Genomic DNA, 16,623 nt, shown 5'->3' with positions numbered 1-16,623 from the left:
TGGGCTATTTGGAGTCTTCCGTGGTTCCATACAAATTTTAAGATTGGTTTTTCTATTTCTGTGAGAAATCACATTGGTACTTTGATAGGAATTGCTTGATGCTGTAGATTGCTTTGGGTAGTATGGGCATTTTAACACTATTAAGTCTTCTGATCTGAGAACACAGGATATCTGGCTATTCATGTTTTCCTTAATTTCTTTCATTGATGTTTTATAGCTTTCAGTGTATAACTCTTTTGCCTCCTTGGATAAATGTATACTAATTATTTTATTTTTATTGCTATTATAAAAGAGGTTCTTAAAAATTTATTTTTTGGGCTAGGAGTGGTGGCTCATGCCTGTAATCCCAGCACTTTGGGAGGCCAGGGCAGGTGAGTCACCTGAGGTCAAGAGTTCGAGACCAGCCTGATCAACATGATGAAACCCTGTCTCTACTAAAAATACAAAAATTAGCTGAGTGTGGTGGTGGGCATCTGTAATCCCAGCTACTTGGGAAGCTGAGGACGGAGAATTACTTGAACCTGGAGGTAGAGGATACAGTGAGCTGAGATAATGCCATTACACTCCAGCCTGGGCAACAGAGCAAGACTCTGTCTCAAAAAAAAATTCTTTTTGAATAGTTTGTTACTACTGTATAGAAACACAGATGATTTTTGAATGTTGATTTTATTCAACTCTACTGAATTCATTTATCAGTTCAATTTTTTGGTGGAATCCTTAGTTTTCTATACATAGGTTACATCATCAGCATACAGAGACAATTGTACTTCTTCCTTACCTATTAGGATGCTTTTTCCCCCCATTATCTTGCCAAATTACTCTGGCTAGGACTTCCAGTACTATGTTGAAAATAAGTGTTGAGAGTGGACATCCTTGTCTAATTTTAGATCTTAGAAGAAAAGCTTTCAGTTTTTCACCATTGAGTGGGAGTTTACCTGTGGGCTTGTCATACATGGTCTTTATTATGTTATGGTGTATTTTTTCCTACACTTAATTTGTTGTTTTTATTCTGAAATGATGTTGAATTTTGGCAAGTTATTTTTCTGCATCTAGTGAGATAATCGTATGATTTTTATTCTTCATTTTATTAATATGTTGTATCACATTTATTGATTTGCATATGTTGAAACATGCTTGCCTCCCAGGGATAAATTCCACTCGATCATGGTTTGCTGATTATTTTAATGCATTGTTGAATTCAGGGGATTTTTTGCTAGTATTTTATTGAGGATTTTTGCATCTATGTTCATTAGAGATATTGGCCTGTAATGTTCTTTTCCTGTGTCCTTTTGTGTTTTTGGTATCAGGGTAACATTGGCCTCATGATATGAGTTTTGAAGTATTCCCTCCATTTCAGCTTTTTTGGGAAGGCTTGAGCAGATTTGGTATTAGTTCTTATGTTTGGTAGAATTCAGCAGTGAAGCCATCACATCCTCAGCTTCTCTTTGTTGAGAAGTTTCTTGTTAATGATTCGGTCTCCTTACCCATTGCTGGTCTGTTCAGATTTTCTGTTTCTTCATGACTCAGTCATGGTAGATTCTATATGTGTAGGAATTAATCGGTTTCCTAGGCTATACCATTTTTTGGTGTATAATGGTTCATAATACTCTCTTGTCTTTGTGTTCCTATATTATTGGTTTTAAAGTCTGCCCTTTCATTTCTGATATTATTTATTTGAGTCTTCTCTTTTTTTTTAGTCCAGTTAATGTTTCATAAATTTTATCTTTTTGAAAAACCAACTTTAGTTTCATTGATCTTTTTTTATTGTTTTTCTAGTCTCTATTTCTTTCTTTTTTTTTTTTTTTTTCACTCTCTCTGATCTTTATGACTTCCTTCCTTCTCCTAACTTTAGGCTTAGTTTATTTTCTCCCCCCCTTTTTTTTAATTCTGAGGTATAACTTTAGGTCATTTATTAAAGGTTTGCCTTTATTTAAAAAAAAATGATACAGGGGTTTTTTTGCCTTTAATTTCCCTTGTAGAACTGCTTTTGCTATATACCGTAAGTTTTCGTATCCTGTGTTCCATTTTTGTTTGCCTCAAGTTAAAAAAATTTTTTTGACTTATTGGTTGTTCATGAATATGTTATTTTTCACATATTTGTGAATTTTCCAAGGTTTCTTCTGTTACTGATTTTTAACTTCATGCCATTATGATTGAAAAAGACACCTTGCATTATTTGAATCCTCTTAAATTTGGTAAGACTTGTATTGTAGCCCAACATATTATGTATTCTGCAGAATATTCCATGTGTACTTGAGACGTACGTGTATTCTGTTGCTGTTGGATGGAATGCTGTGCATATGTCTCTTAGGTGCATTTTGCCCTAAAAGTGTGGTTTAAATCTGATGTTTCCTTATTGATGTTTTATGTGGATGATCTTTCTACTGCTGAGAGTGTGGTATTGAAGTTCTCTACTGTTATTGAATTACAGTTTATCTCTTCCTTCATATCTGTGAATATTTGGTTTATATATTTAGGTGCTGTTATGTTGGGTGCATATATATTTGTAATTGTTTTACCCTCTTGATGAATAGAACTCTTTATCACTATATGATGCCTTTCTGTTTCTTATTTTACAGTGTTGACTTAAATTCTTTGATGTGGTATGGCTCTGTGTCCCCACCCAAATGTCACCTCAAATTGTAATCCTCATAATCTCCACATGTGAAGGGTGGGACCAGGTGGAGGTAATTGGATCATGGGGGTGGTTTCTCCCATTCTGTTTTCTTGATAGTGGGTGAATCTTATGAGATCTGATGGTTTTATAAGTATCTGGCATTTTCCTTCTTGCACTCACTCCCTCCTGCCACCCTGTGAAGAAGGTGCCTTGTTTCCCTTTTTCCTTCTATCATAATTGTAAGTTTCCTGAGGACTCCTCAGCCATGCTGAACTGTGAGCCAGTTAAACCTCTTTCCTTTAAATTACCCTGGTCTTGGGTAGTTCTTCATAGCAGTGTGAGGACAGACTAATACACTCTATTTTATCCAGTTAAATATATCTACCCCTGCTCTCTTTTCATTTCTTTCATTGCATGAAATATCTTTTCTGTCCGTTCACTTTTAGTATATTTGTGTCCATAAACATGACATGAGTCTCTTGTAGGAAATGTACAGTTGAGTTTTGTTTTTTATACCATTATTTTATGTCTTTTGATTGGAGAATTTAGTTCATTTATGTTCAAAGTAATTATTGATAGGTAAGGACTCAGTACTGCTATTTTGTAATCCATTTTTGGTTGTTTTATAGATTAATTGTTTTTTTTCTTCCTCATTTGCTATCTTCCTTTGCAATTTGATGATGTTCTGTAGTGATATGCTTTGAATCCTTTTTATGTTTTGTGCAACTACTATAGATTTTTACTTTGTAGTTACCATGAGGCTTACATAGAAATTCTACTTATAGCAGTCTACTTCAAGATAATAATAACTTCATTGCATATAAAAAACTCTACACTTCTATTCTTCCCTAATTTTATGTTTTTGATTTCACAATTTACATCTTTTTATAATTTGTATCCTTTAACAATTTTTTTTTTTGAGACTGAGCCTTCATCTGTCACTTGGGCTGTAGTGCAGTATTGTAATCTGAGCTCACCACAACCTCTGCCTCCCAGGCTAAAGTGATGCTCATGCCTCAGCCTCCCAAGTAGCTGGGACTACAGGCACGTACAACTGTGCCCAGGTAATTTTTGTATTTTTAGTAGAAATGGGGTTTCACTATGTTGCCCAGGCACTGGTCTTGAACTCCTGAGCTCAAGCGATCTGCCCTCCTCAGCCTCCCAAAGTGCTGGGATTACAGACATGAGCCTCTGCACTTAGCCTCCCTTAACAATTTATTGTAGTTTTTTACTTTCATGTTTTATGTTATTAACATATGAAAGTGACTGCTTCTCAACTTAAATAACTCCTTTTTGTAATTCCCATAAGGCAAGTCTCATGGTGATGACCTCCTGTATTTTGTGGGGAATATAGAGGTAGGGGAAGATTTTATTTCTCTCTTATTTCTGAAGAATAACTTTGCCAGGTAGAGAATTCTTGATTGGCAGCTTGTCTCCTTCAGTCCTTTGAATATATATCTTCCCACTATCTCCTGGCAGGCAGGGTTTCTGCTGAGAAATTTGCTGATAGCCATGTTGCAACTCCCTTGTATGTGATATGTATCTTATCTCTTATAGTTTTCAGAATTCTTTGTTTTTGATTTTGATAATTGATTATGATGTGTCTTGGTGAGAACTCTCTTTGGATTAAATTCAGTTATAACCTCTGAATTTTCTGTACCTGGATATTGAAATCTTTTTCCAGATTTGGGAAGCTTTCAACCATTATTTTCTTAGATATGCTTTTTTTCTTTCTTTTCTCCTTTGGATCTCCTATTATGTGAAAGTTCGGTCTCTTGATGGTATCCCATAATCTTTATAAGCCCTCTTTATTCTTTTTTCTTTTTGCTCCTGTGACTTGATAATTTTAAATGTTCTATCTTTGAACTCACTGATCCTTTCTTCTATTTGTTTGAGCCTGATGTTCAAGCTTTCAATACAATTTTTTGGTTTAGTTATTGTGTTCGTTATATCTAGGATTTCCATTTTTTTAAAATAATTTCTGTTCCTTTGTCAAACTTTTTGTCTGTATATTGTTTTTCAAGTTTCATTTAATTTTCTATCCATATTTTCTTATAATTCTAGTGATATAGTTTAGATCTATGTCCCAAACCAAATTTTATTTCAAATTGTAATTTCCAATCTTGGAGTTAGGACCTGGTTGGAGGTGATTGAATGATGGGGGTGGGTTCTCATGAATGATTTAGCATCATCCCCTTGGTGCTGTTCTTGTTATAGTGAGGGAGTTCTCATGAGATCTTCTTGTTAAAAGTGTGTAGCACCTTTGACCTCATTCTCTCTCTCTCTTGCTCCTGCTGTAGCCATGTGATGCACCTTTTCCCCACATTGCCTTTTGCCTTGATTATAAATTTCCTGAGGCCTCCATAGAGGCTGAGCAGATGGTAGTGTCATGCTTCCTGTACAGCCTGTGGCACTGTGAGCCAATTAAACCTCATTTCCTTTATAAACTATCCACTCTGAGGTATTTCTTTCTAGCAGTACAAGAACAAACTAATACATTCATGATCTTCTTAGAAGGATTATTCTGAATTCTTTGTCAGTCATTTTATAGACCTTCATATTTTTAGGGTTCCTTGCAGGAGCTGTGTTAGTTTCTTTTTGTGGTGTCATATTTCCTTGATATTTTGTAATCTTTGTGTCCTTGCCTTGGTGTCTGTGCATTTGATGAATGGCTACCTCTTTTGGCCTTTGCAGATGTCCTTTGGCGGGGATGGACACTTTCAATATTTAGTGTAGCCTAGGATTCTGGGTGGACTAGCTGATAGTGACCATGAGCAAGCAGATCTTGCTTTTGGGTTCTTTAGTTAGGACGGGCTGCTGCCTGTTCAATGAAGTCAGATGTGGCTCCTGGTTGTGCTTCAAAGTTCAGTGAGACCATTGGCTAGGCTGCACAATCAAACACAACTGCTGGCTGGGCTCTGTGATAACCTCTGATTAGGCAAGGTTGCAGGCTGGATTTCCTAGCATAGTGGTACTCATGCCTGAAATCTGTAGTAAGATGGGGCTGAGGGCCAGACTTCAATGCTGGCAAGGTCTCTGGGGTTGCTTCTCAGCCAGCCACTCAGATGGGCAAAGCCAGATGTGATGCCCACAGTTATGTGTAGTTCTAGGCTTGCCTCCCTGCCTGTGCCTCAGACTGGGCTCCAATGCTGGACAGGAGAAATGACTGCTAAGATTGGATTGGACCACATGCTCTGCTCCGCAGATATGCTGGGATTTGGGCTTGGCTCTCAGCCTGGGGAAGTATGCCAACCTTTGAGGCTTGGTGGCAAATCTGGTTAGGGACTTGAGCTTGGCAAATCTGTTAGCCATGCTTCCTGCTCAGTGATACTATTTATTGGTCTCTCCGGTTGGGTGTCTCCACTGACCAGAATGCAGAGGTTGCTGTGAACCCCATTTTCCCTTCTTTGTTTCTAGCTGATCTCAGATGTCCTAGACCTGCTGATACTCTTAGTGTTCCTTTTAAGGTGATGCAGAAGTGGGCCTCCTGCCAAGCATCTTGAAATGCTGGGAAAGCTGCATATACAGCCCTAGTTCTCTTTCCCACTATAGAAACCATGGCCCCAGGGGCATCCTCTCTGTGTGGCACTTGGTGGTTTGTGGGAGGGATGGTACAGTCAACGTGAAACCATTTCTATTATTTTTCTAATGTGACTTTTGTCAGTTCTGTGATCCAAGAGCATGTCTCCGCCTCATTCCCAAGTTCTGGAATATTCACAAAGGTATTCTTGTCTGTGAATGGTTGCTAGTTGGATTTCTATGAAATAGACTGGAGCTGAGGAACTTTTATTCCACCACCTTGCTGTCCCTCCTCATCATCCTTAAGAATTCAGCTTATCTTTATTTTGCATACCATCGCAGCTAGTGATATACATAAGAAAGGCTTGTTTGTCATAGTTGTTTTATTTGTGGGCTTATGATCTGGATTACTAAACAAAGCTTACACATTTGAAATACTTCCATTTTATAGAGAAATACACAATGTATTAGGAGAATAAAGATGTTAAGTCCTAGAGCATAGAGAGAAGGAAGGCATTTATTCAGTTAGTGGGATTAAAGAACATCTTAGGGAGGAATGGAAACTTGAGTCAACCTTGAAAAGACTGACTGGAAGGAAAAAAAAAAAAAAAAAAATGAAAGGGCCTACCAGGTAGTGTGATGGGCAAAAGGCCTTAGAGTCAATAACAGTCATGGCTTGCTTGGAAAATGTCGAGGATTTTGAAGCCTGGATTGCTGAGGACCAATTAAGAAGCCTTCCACTTGAGGTCCAATGTGAAAAGCATTGAAGGAGAGAGACAGCCTTGAAACCAAAGTCTTGAGTTAGAAACAAAAAAACAGAATTTGCTTGACTGTCCTTCCTTTAATAATTCCTTAAGTTTTTTCTTGACCACAATACTGATTACTTGTGACTCAGTAATGTTAGAACTCTAATTGAATTTTACGCTGATGACTTAATATTTTTGGGATTGCAGTACTTGGGATTTACAAAGAAATACTTAGGTGCTAAATGTCATGCCATAATCTAGAGGGCATTCAAACTTCAGTGTTAAGATCCAGAAACTGGAACGTGGTGTTAGACACAGTGGTGGGTGGTAATACGTGTTTTGTTCTCATGCAGTGAAACTGGTTGTCTTTCACTGCGTATCTTTGTTCCTAGAACCTTAAAGTCTAATCATGTCTGAATAAATGCATTGAAATGTTTTTTTCAAATATATTGTGAAAAACTGTGAAAGAAGCATTTTTCATAGTTCATTTCCTCCAGTATTCGTGTCTTAACTAATCTTAGTGCTTACCAAAAGGTAACCTGAAAGAAGGCATTGTGCATGAATTGAACAAAGTAGAAGTAGTTCCACATACCAGTGAAGCAGAATAATAAGTAATCTAAAGTAGCCAGTGATAGAATGGTTGCCACGTTGACTGATAATTACCTCAGAAAAAAATATTTTCTAAAGTTATATCCAAATGTGCAGGGGTTTAAAGACAAATAAAATACTGCACTGCTTTCCATAAAACACACCATTTTCACGTTGATATGGAGAGCTTTTTCATGACTGTAAGAACATCTCTTTCTTATTGCATATAAAAGAGCATCTGATCATAACATGGACTAAGTGATAGAATAAGTTAGATCCAACATGCTTTTACTTATTTTTTGCATGTTTTAAAGCATTTGGAACTACATGTTGAAAATTGTAAATTCAGCAAGTCTTGAATCAAGTTGGGTACACTGTGTAATCTTTTTTTTTTTTTCATTTGATTAGTGCTTATTGATTCTCTGTATGTGCCAGGCACTGTGATAAATGGTTGATACTGTTTCACTGTTGAATCACTGATGAACATGGGGTGATGTTACGCTGCGGGAGACAGACATTACAAACAGCCCTAATGAAGATGTAGATTACATAGTGAATCTGCAGGTGATGTATCCTGTGGAACAAAAGGGTAGCAAAGCAAGGAAATGAGGAACTAGGTGGACTTAGGGGCTGGGGAATTGCAATGTAAAATTCAAAATTGGTCTGGGAGGTCTCAGTACAAAGGTGATGCTAAACAAAGCCTCAAGACTTTGAGAAAGAAGCTGTGTGAGTATCAGGTAGAACCTCCAGACCCCAAGGTGAGAGCACTTCTGACATATTATAGGCTTGGGCAGCAGGTAGGTGGTCTGTGCAGCTGGTGGTGGGATAGAGCAGTAGAGATGAACTCCAAGAGGTCACTGGGATTAGATTATGTGAGGCGTCATGGGTGTGGTGGAGTCTTTGGCTTTTCCTTTTTCTCTTTTCTTTTTTAATAACAGCTTTGTTGAGATAAAATTCACATACCAACAATTCACTCATATGTGTACAATTCAGTGGTTTTTAAAAAATGTGTTCAGGATGTTATACAACCATCATCACAATCAATTTTAGAAAATGTTCATCTTCCCCAAGAGAAACACCATACCCTTTAGCAGTTACCCTCTCAGATCCCCATCCCTCCCTAGGCAACCACTAATCTGTTTTCTGTTGCTATGGATTTGCCTATTCTGGAAATTTAATGTAAATGGAATCCTACAGTATGTGGTCTGTTGTGACACTTAGCTTAATGCTGTCAAGGCTCATCCGTGTTATAACATGTATTAGTTTTTTTAATTTTATTTTTAATTTACTATTTTTTGAAATAGGATCTCACTCTTTTTCCCAGGCTGGAATGCAGTGGTGCTGTCATGGCTCACTGCAGCTGCAACCCCTGGGGCTTAAGTGATCCTGCTGCCTTAGCCTCTCGAATAGCTGGGGCTATAGGCCCATGCCACCATGCCTGGCTAATTTTTTTCTTTTTTGTAGAGACACAATCTTACATGTTGACTACACTGGTCTCAGACTCCTGGGCTCAAGGGATCCTCCTGCCTCAGCCTCCCAAAGTACATGTATTAATACTTCTTTCCTTTCTATTGTTGAATAATATTATACTGTATAAATATACCACATTCTGTTTATTCATTTATCAACTGATGGATATTCAGGTCATTTCCTCTTTTCGGATATTATGAATAATGCTACTATGAACATTTGTAGACAAATTTCTGTAGACAAATATCCACAAAATTTTCTGTGGATATATATTCTCATTTCTTACCTAGAAGTGGAACTGCTGGAACACATGGTAACTCTCTGCTTAACCTTTTGAGGAATTGTTAGACAGACTGTCTTCCAGCATGTCTAGGCCATTTTGTATTCCCACCAGCAGTGTTGAAGGTTCTGATTTCTCTACATCTTTACCAATACGTGTTACTATTTGTCTTTTTTTGTTATTGCCATCCTTTGGGGCATGAAGTGATATGTCATTTTTGTTTTAATTTGTAGTTGCTTAAAGATAGTGGTGTTGAGCATCTTTTCATATGCTTTTTGACCTTTTCTGCATCTTTTTAGAGAAATATCTATTCAGGCTCTTTGTCCATTTTAAAATTGAGTTTAATTATCCATTTATTATTGGGCTATACAAGTTCTTTATATATTCAAAATATAAGTCTCTTATCAGAGATATGATCTGGAAATATTTTATCTCATTCAGCACATACAAAGGGCTTAATTAAATTTTGTTAAATAAATATTAGAATGTCCTAAATTACATTTTCACTACAATATTGTTGTAATATTAGAATTTTGTCAACTATATACCAATTTTAATTTCCCTCCTTAAATAATTAAAATATATGAAAATAAATGGGTAAATGTCTAATTATTTTAATACCTTTAAATTCATCATTATTATTGGTATAGTGTTTAAAATCTGTCATTTAAACAAATGGAAAAATTACAAAAACATGGAACAAAATTTTTTGTTTAAAAAATTAAAATTTTATTTTTAAATTGTATAGATGGAAAAAGTGGAAGCAGATCTAACTAGATCCAAATCTCTTCGTGAGAAACAGTCAAAGGAGTTTTTATGGCAACTAGAGGACATCAGACAGCGTTATGAACAACAGGTAGGTCTTTCATTTTGATGCTGCCATTAAATTTTTAAAATAAATATATAACTTCTCTTTTAAAAAGCTTTATCACAAAAATATCTGCATAATAAAAATATTGCTAAGAGCTGCTATTACCAATATATTTAAAATATTTGTTTCAATAAAATCTATAAACAGAATTTTAACACTCCACTGAAGTTTATTCTGACAGTTTGTTTTATCTGAATGTTTGATTAAAACATCAATAGTAATTGTGTTAAGTTGTTCTTGCATTGCTATAAAGATATACCTGAGACTGGTAATTCATAAGAAAAGAAATAATTGTTTAACTGGCTTACAGTTCTGCAGGTTGTACAGAAAGCATAGTGGCATCTGTTTCTGGGGAGGCCTCAGGAAGCTCCCAATTGTGGCAGAAGGAAGTGGAAGCAGGCACCTTACATGGCAAAAGCAGGAGCCAGTGAGCAAGCCAGAGACAGAGAGAGGGAAAGAGAGAGAGAGAGGGGGAGAGAGACAGAGAGAGAGAGAGAGAGAGAGAGAGAGAGAGAGAGAGAGAGAGAGAGAGAAACGAGGAGGTGGTATATACTTGTAAATGACCAGATTGCTCCTGAACTGATCCAAACACCTCCCACCAGGCCCCACCTCCAACACTGGAGATTACAAGTCAACATGAGATTTCGGTGGGGACCACTATCCTAACAATATCAGTAATTCTTGACTTCTTCTATCCTGTCAGAGAACTAGTTAAACATCCATTTATTTGAGAAATAGGGTTGAGTACTTACTATGTGCCAAGTACTGTCCCTGATACAGGGGAGAACATGCCTCCTCTCTCATGGAGCTTGCATTTCGGTAAGCAATCAGTCCATAAATTTAAAAATGAAATAATTTTGAAGAATGAGTTGTTATTATTATTGAGACGGAGTCTCACTCCTCACCCAGGCTGGAGTGTGGTGGTGCCATCTCGGCTCACTGCAACCTCCACCTCCCGGGTTCAGGTGATTCTCCTGCCAAGGCCTCCTGAGTACCTGGGTTTACAGGTGCATGCCACCACACCCTGCTAATTTTTGTAGTTTTAGTAGAGATGGGGTTTCACCAGGTTGGCCAGACTGGTCGTGAACACCTGATCTGCCCACCTCAGTCTCCCAAAATGCTGGGATTATAGGTGTGAGCCACCATGCCCAGCCTGAAGAGTGACTTATGATGAAGAAAAGATGGTATCTTTATAGCCTGTGCCAGGTGGAAGGTGGGAAGGAGACTACCAGCCTTGAATAACTGGTCAGGGAAACCCTGACATTTGCGCTAAGTCCTAAAAACTAGGAAGGAGCCAGCCATGAGCTCTGGAGGAATAGTATTCTAGTCTGAGGGAATAGCAGGTTCAGAGATCCTGAGAAGAGAGCATGCTGGAAGTGTTCAAGGAAGGCAAATGATGATGAGGACCCCATTAGCCAGAGTATGGGGAGAAAGGTTCCTGCTGTGGGAGATGAAGGGGAAGAGGGAGGCTAGGACCAGGATGTGTAAGGAGTTGAGATTTTGTCCTCAGTGCTCTGCCTCTTAGTAATACAAAGTTTTATTTTCTTCTTTTAAAAATATATTTCTTTTGATTCCCAGAATACTTAAGATGACTATGAAGTTTTAGCTTGGTTTTGCTTTGGTAAACATGATCCTAAACCTCAATGGCTTAGAACAAAAAAGGCTTATTTCACACTTATGTCACATGTCCTTTGAGGATTGACTGCAGCTCTGACCCATGTCATGTCCTCTTGAGTCCAGTTTTTAGAATGAACTATCTGGAACATTGCTATGGGAAATGGAAAAGGAAATGTTTTGAGCATTTGCTGGCTTCTAAAATATACTTAGAAGTAAGTTTACTCACATTTCATTGGCCAAAGCAAACATGGCCTCCCTGGTGTAATCCTTTGCCTGGAAGGGACATCACAGAGAAGACCATCAAATGGGTTAGTGTAAAACAATTTACCATGCTGACTATGATTGCAAATTTAGAAAACGGAAAAACGTAGAAAATCCTGGAACTGGATTTTAGAGGTACAGTTTTTCAAGCAGCACAGGTGTTATGACACTGGACCAGTAAAAGAGATAGAGTCTTAGCAGATAAAATACTCATCATTGAACAATATGTACATAGATATGATAATTATATAACATTTATTGTTTTCAACTTTAAAAACTAGCTTAGGATTATAGAACAGGACATGTATGTTACCAACTGTATTAGTTCATTCTCAGGCTGCTAATAAAGACATACTTGAGACTGGGTAATTTATAAAGGAAAGAGGTTTAATGGACTCACAGTTCCACATTGTGAGGCTAAGGACACCTCACAATCATGGCAGAAGGCAAAAGAGAAGCAAAGGCACCTCTTGTATGGTAGCAGGCAAGAGAGCTTGTGCAGGGAAACTCCCACTTATAAAACCATTGGATCTCGCGAGACTTACTTGCTACTATGAGAACAGTATGGGGGAAACTGCCCCCATGAGTTAATTATCTCCACCTGGCCCCGCCCTTGACACGTGGGAATTATTACAGTTGGAGATAAGATTTGGGTGGAGGTCACAGCCAAACAATATTACCAGCCTTCCTATTGTAACAGTAAAGGTCGAAGAGGTGTAGGTATGGAAGTGGAAGAAATGGATGGGAGGCGCTGGGAGGGGAAGGTTGAGAGCACTGAGGTGTTATCATGAAGTGTGGTTTTAAGCAACTGCCCATATAACAAAACAAAACACGGAGACTTTAGTATATTTCTCATTACAGGGTTGACTGCTTGGAGGAACTGAAAAGAGTGGAGTAACTATTAATATGGTGACAGGAGTGAGAGAGAGGAGCCAGGAAGTGTAAATGAACTAAATCCCTATTTGTCCTAGTAGACGGCCTATAAGGAATGTCTAGCTTTGGTAAATTAAGAAAGAGCTATACAGCATACTCTATAGAGGTAGGGAAGTGATCACCAGAGAAAGGAGCACAGAAATGTTTAAAAAGAGTTGCTACCAGTACAGGAGTGGGATGGGGCAAGGACCTGTTACTTTTTATTTGAAGATGATCTTTACCATTTTATTTTTTAAAATCTTATGTGCATACATATACAGACACACATCCACATATAAATATGTATACTGCATATATACATATTCATATATAGAATACATATGTTCTATTTTTAAAAAATCTAATTCATACAGTCTTTAGTCCCAAAATTTTATTCTTGGAACCTATCCTATAGAAATATTTACACGTGCAAAAAGATGCATGTTCACACATGTTTGGGGAGGATTATTTGTAATATTGAAAAAATTTGTAAATAAAAAGAATGATTAAATAAATTACACTAAATATATACTGTGGAATACTATATACTTATTAAAAAGAGTGACATAAATCTGCAGGTGCCAACAAATGCAGATTTCTAAGACATATTGGTGAGGGGAATAAAGCACTTTGTAGAACACTTTGTATATTATGATCCCATTGATGTAAAATTAAAACGTACATGTCTTAAAGTTAGATATGTAAATTCAGTGAAGAAATTCTGTAAGATCATACATGACTATGGAATTGGCCTGGAATTATGGGTTAGGGTTATGATGAATTGAGACTTCCATTGTAAGCTCTAAATAAACCTTGTTACTTCAGATTTCATAATGAGCATATGTTATGCATTACTTGGATAAGTAAAACATTAAAATTATGAGTGCTAAGAAACAATAAAATGGAATAAATGTTTTGGAGCATTTATATTATATTCTTTTTTTTTTTTTTTTCCCTTAGAGATGGGGTCTTGCTGTATCTCTCAGACAGGAGTGCAGTGGCATGATCATGGCTCACTGCAGCCTTGAACTCCTGGGCTCAAGCAATCCTCCTTCCTTAGCCTCCCAAAGTGCTGGGATTATAGGCATGAGCCACCGTGCCTGGCCTATATTAATAGTCTATAGCATTTTAAGTGGTTAATAAATTTGGATTAATGAAATAAAAAATAAATTCAAACAGTTTATATGCAATGTAAAAGTAACCAATAAATGAAAAGCCTATAAGAGAAGAAAAGATAGAAGATAGAGCTAACAGATTATTTTCAGCAGTGCCAAAGTATGGATAACTTTAGACTTTCTAATTGCAAAAGCCAGTGCAATAGAGTTATTCTAACAGATTTTAAAAAATGGTTTGATATAAAAATGAAGTAGTTAATTTCCGATTAATATGTGATGGCAACTGAAAGTCATTCTGACACATGCCAACTTAAAATATGAATTTTCCTGAAATACACTTTTATCTAAAGAGCCATGGAGGATGTTTTCCACAACTTTAATGGGAGGAGGTTGCTTGGAAACTGGTTTTAGAACTAGATTTAGAAAAATAGATGAAGAATTGGAGGTTAGGATTGGGAAGTGAGGGGTAGTAAGAGGGAAACAGAGGTAATACTTTATCAAATGTAAATAAAAATATTAAGGAAGGGCAAGGAATGTTGCTTTTTTCTTTCTTTCTTTTTTTTTTTTTTTTGAGAAGGAATCTCACTCTGTTGCCCAGGCTGGAGTGCAGTGGCATGATCTCAGCTCACTGCAACCTTCGCCTCCCGGGTTCAAGAGATTCTCCTGCCTCAGCCTCCCGAGTAGCTGGGACTACAGGTACGTGCCACCATACCCAGCTAATTTTTGGTATTTTAAGTAGAGATAGGGTTTCACTGTGTTAGCCGGGATGGTCTCTATCTCCTGACCTCGTGATCTGCCTGCCTCGGCCTCCTGAAGTGCTGGGATTATAGGCGTGAGCCACCGTGTCCGGCCTGGAATGTTACTTTTTATTATGCTATAGTTACAAAGTATATTTGAGGTAATTTTGGATTAAAAACAATATTAGAAGCACTAAGAAAAATGTCATTTCCTCTAAGTAAACCAATGAAGGAACAGGGGAGAAAGGAAAACCAAATTTAAAGCTCTTTATGCAACACAAATGCTAATCAGAAGTTATTATTCTACAGGGTGAGTATAAGATGTTTCAGAGTTCTCTGTGGGACTTTTAAAATTATATTCTCATTTTGATGATAATTGCATGGCTGACAAATTTATAACCTAGTGTGGCCAAATGATTTCAGCACCTGATTTGCATTTATTTTGTAATTGTTTTGGCACCCCACTGACTTTTGAAAGTTGGACACAATAAGAAAAAACACCAAGGAAAATTGAAATGTATTTGACTAAATAAAAATTATTTTAAGTTAAAAAAGTAATTGAAGAAATAATTGAAGCAGATATCTTAGGCAAAGAGTTAACTGTCCTTATAAAATTGATAAATGTATAATATATAAAAATAATTAGCAGATAAATATAGTAATTAGCACAAATCATAAGAAAATCATTAATGTCCCAATAAGTGACATGGCAAAGGAAAGAAAGAGATAAGAAATGAATTAAGTGAACAGCCATGTAGAAACATCTGTAGTCTTGGTGTTAATAAAAATGCAAATTAGAATTAACCATAATGTGCCATCTAAAGTTGGTAAAAGTTTAGTGAAATTGGTACTTTTATACATGCTCGTGGCATTATAGGCTTTTTGGAAAGGATTTTGGCAGTCTCTACCAAGATTTATGAAGAACACACCCTCTGACTCAATCATCCTTAATCTCAAAAATCAGACAGAAATATAAAAAAATTGATATTAACTATTTTTTATATGATAGAATCATGGTGAATTCCTTTTTCTATACCCCCTCTTATCCACATTGTGAAAATTTCACTTTTTTCATGTAAAATATATATATATATATATAAATTTGTCTGGAAGCATGTTAAACTTCAGAGGTTTTTCTCAGAATGATAGATTTAAAAATCTATCAAATTTTTGTCTTTGTATTGTATTGGTCAAAAATAATACGAATACAATAAGGGGTACTGATACACTCTTTAAAGAATTGATACTATTAATGGAAGCCAGACACTATTCCACCAATTTTCCTTGTGTTTTTCATGAAAAAGAGATAATAGAAAGGTAGTATATAACAGGAATGTAAAAAACACACATAAGAATATCTCAGGGGTGCAGATTTCACCTGTTTTTATTCTTTCTATGTCTAGAGGCCTATGCATTAGAATCAATGCTGAGAATGAAGATCCCAGGAAATTGCTCACTAAGGAAGAATGAAGGCAGGAAGATGAGCTAGTACATTTTAGGAGAATATTTATTGATGGAATAATATACAAACTTTTTTAGTTAGCACTTTTTTTTTCAGCAGAATAGTCTATGAACTGTAGCAGTATTTCCCCTGGCCAACCCAAATTGTTAGGATTTTTTCCTGTGGAAGTATATCACGACAAGCTATAGGCATACAGTAGTGAGTTCTACAAGCCAGCTTGAGTACGCTAAGAATGAAGCCGATTAAACTAAGCGCATTTCCTTCTTTGAACAGGGTAGCCAGGCTGGTAGATAAGGAAATAGGCATAGATGTCATATATCTGGCCTTCGTGGAGCCATCTGACAGTGCCTGCATGAAGGCAGTATGGGGAAATATGGTTTGAATATTGGTATCTTTATGTGGTTAAGTGATAGTTCAAAGGGCCGTCT

General features: G+C 36.8%; 1 protein-coding gene across 11 annotated transcripts in view; it reads left to right on the top strand.

Moving 5' to 3' along the window:
* Positions 1-16,623, top strand: part of CEP112 (centrosomal protein 112) — a 641,834-nt gene that overhangs the window by 234,951 nt on the left and 390,260 nt on the right. For all 11 annotated transcript variants that reach the window (XR_004257837.1, XM_032242004.1, XM_032242007.1 and 8 more), the window contains one exon: positions 9,969-10,076. Coding sequence is in view for 10 of the 11 variants with exons in the window: in XM_032242004.1 (XP_032097895.1) it covers positions 9,969-10,076 (108 nt within the window). In the remaining variant the exon portion in view is untranslated. The remainder of the gene's footprint in view (positions 1-9,968; positions 10,077-16,623) is intronic.

This window comes from Sapajus apella, unplaced genomic scaffold (assembly GCF_009761245.1).
Source record: "Sapajus apella isolate SASKATOON/1434 unplaced genomic scaffold, GSC_monkey_1.0 scaffold48, whole genome shotgun sequence".
NCBI classification, from domain to species: Eukaryota; Metazoa; Chordata; class Mammalia; order Primates; family Cebidae; genus Sapajus; species Sapajus apella.
The sequence above is the reverse complement of the archived record's forward strand: the minus strand, read 5'-3'. Positions and strand labels throughout refer to the sequence as shown.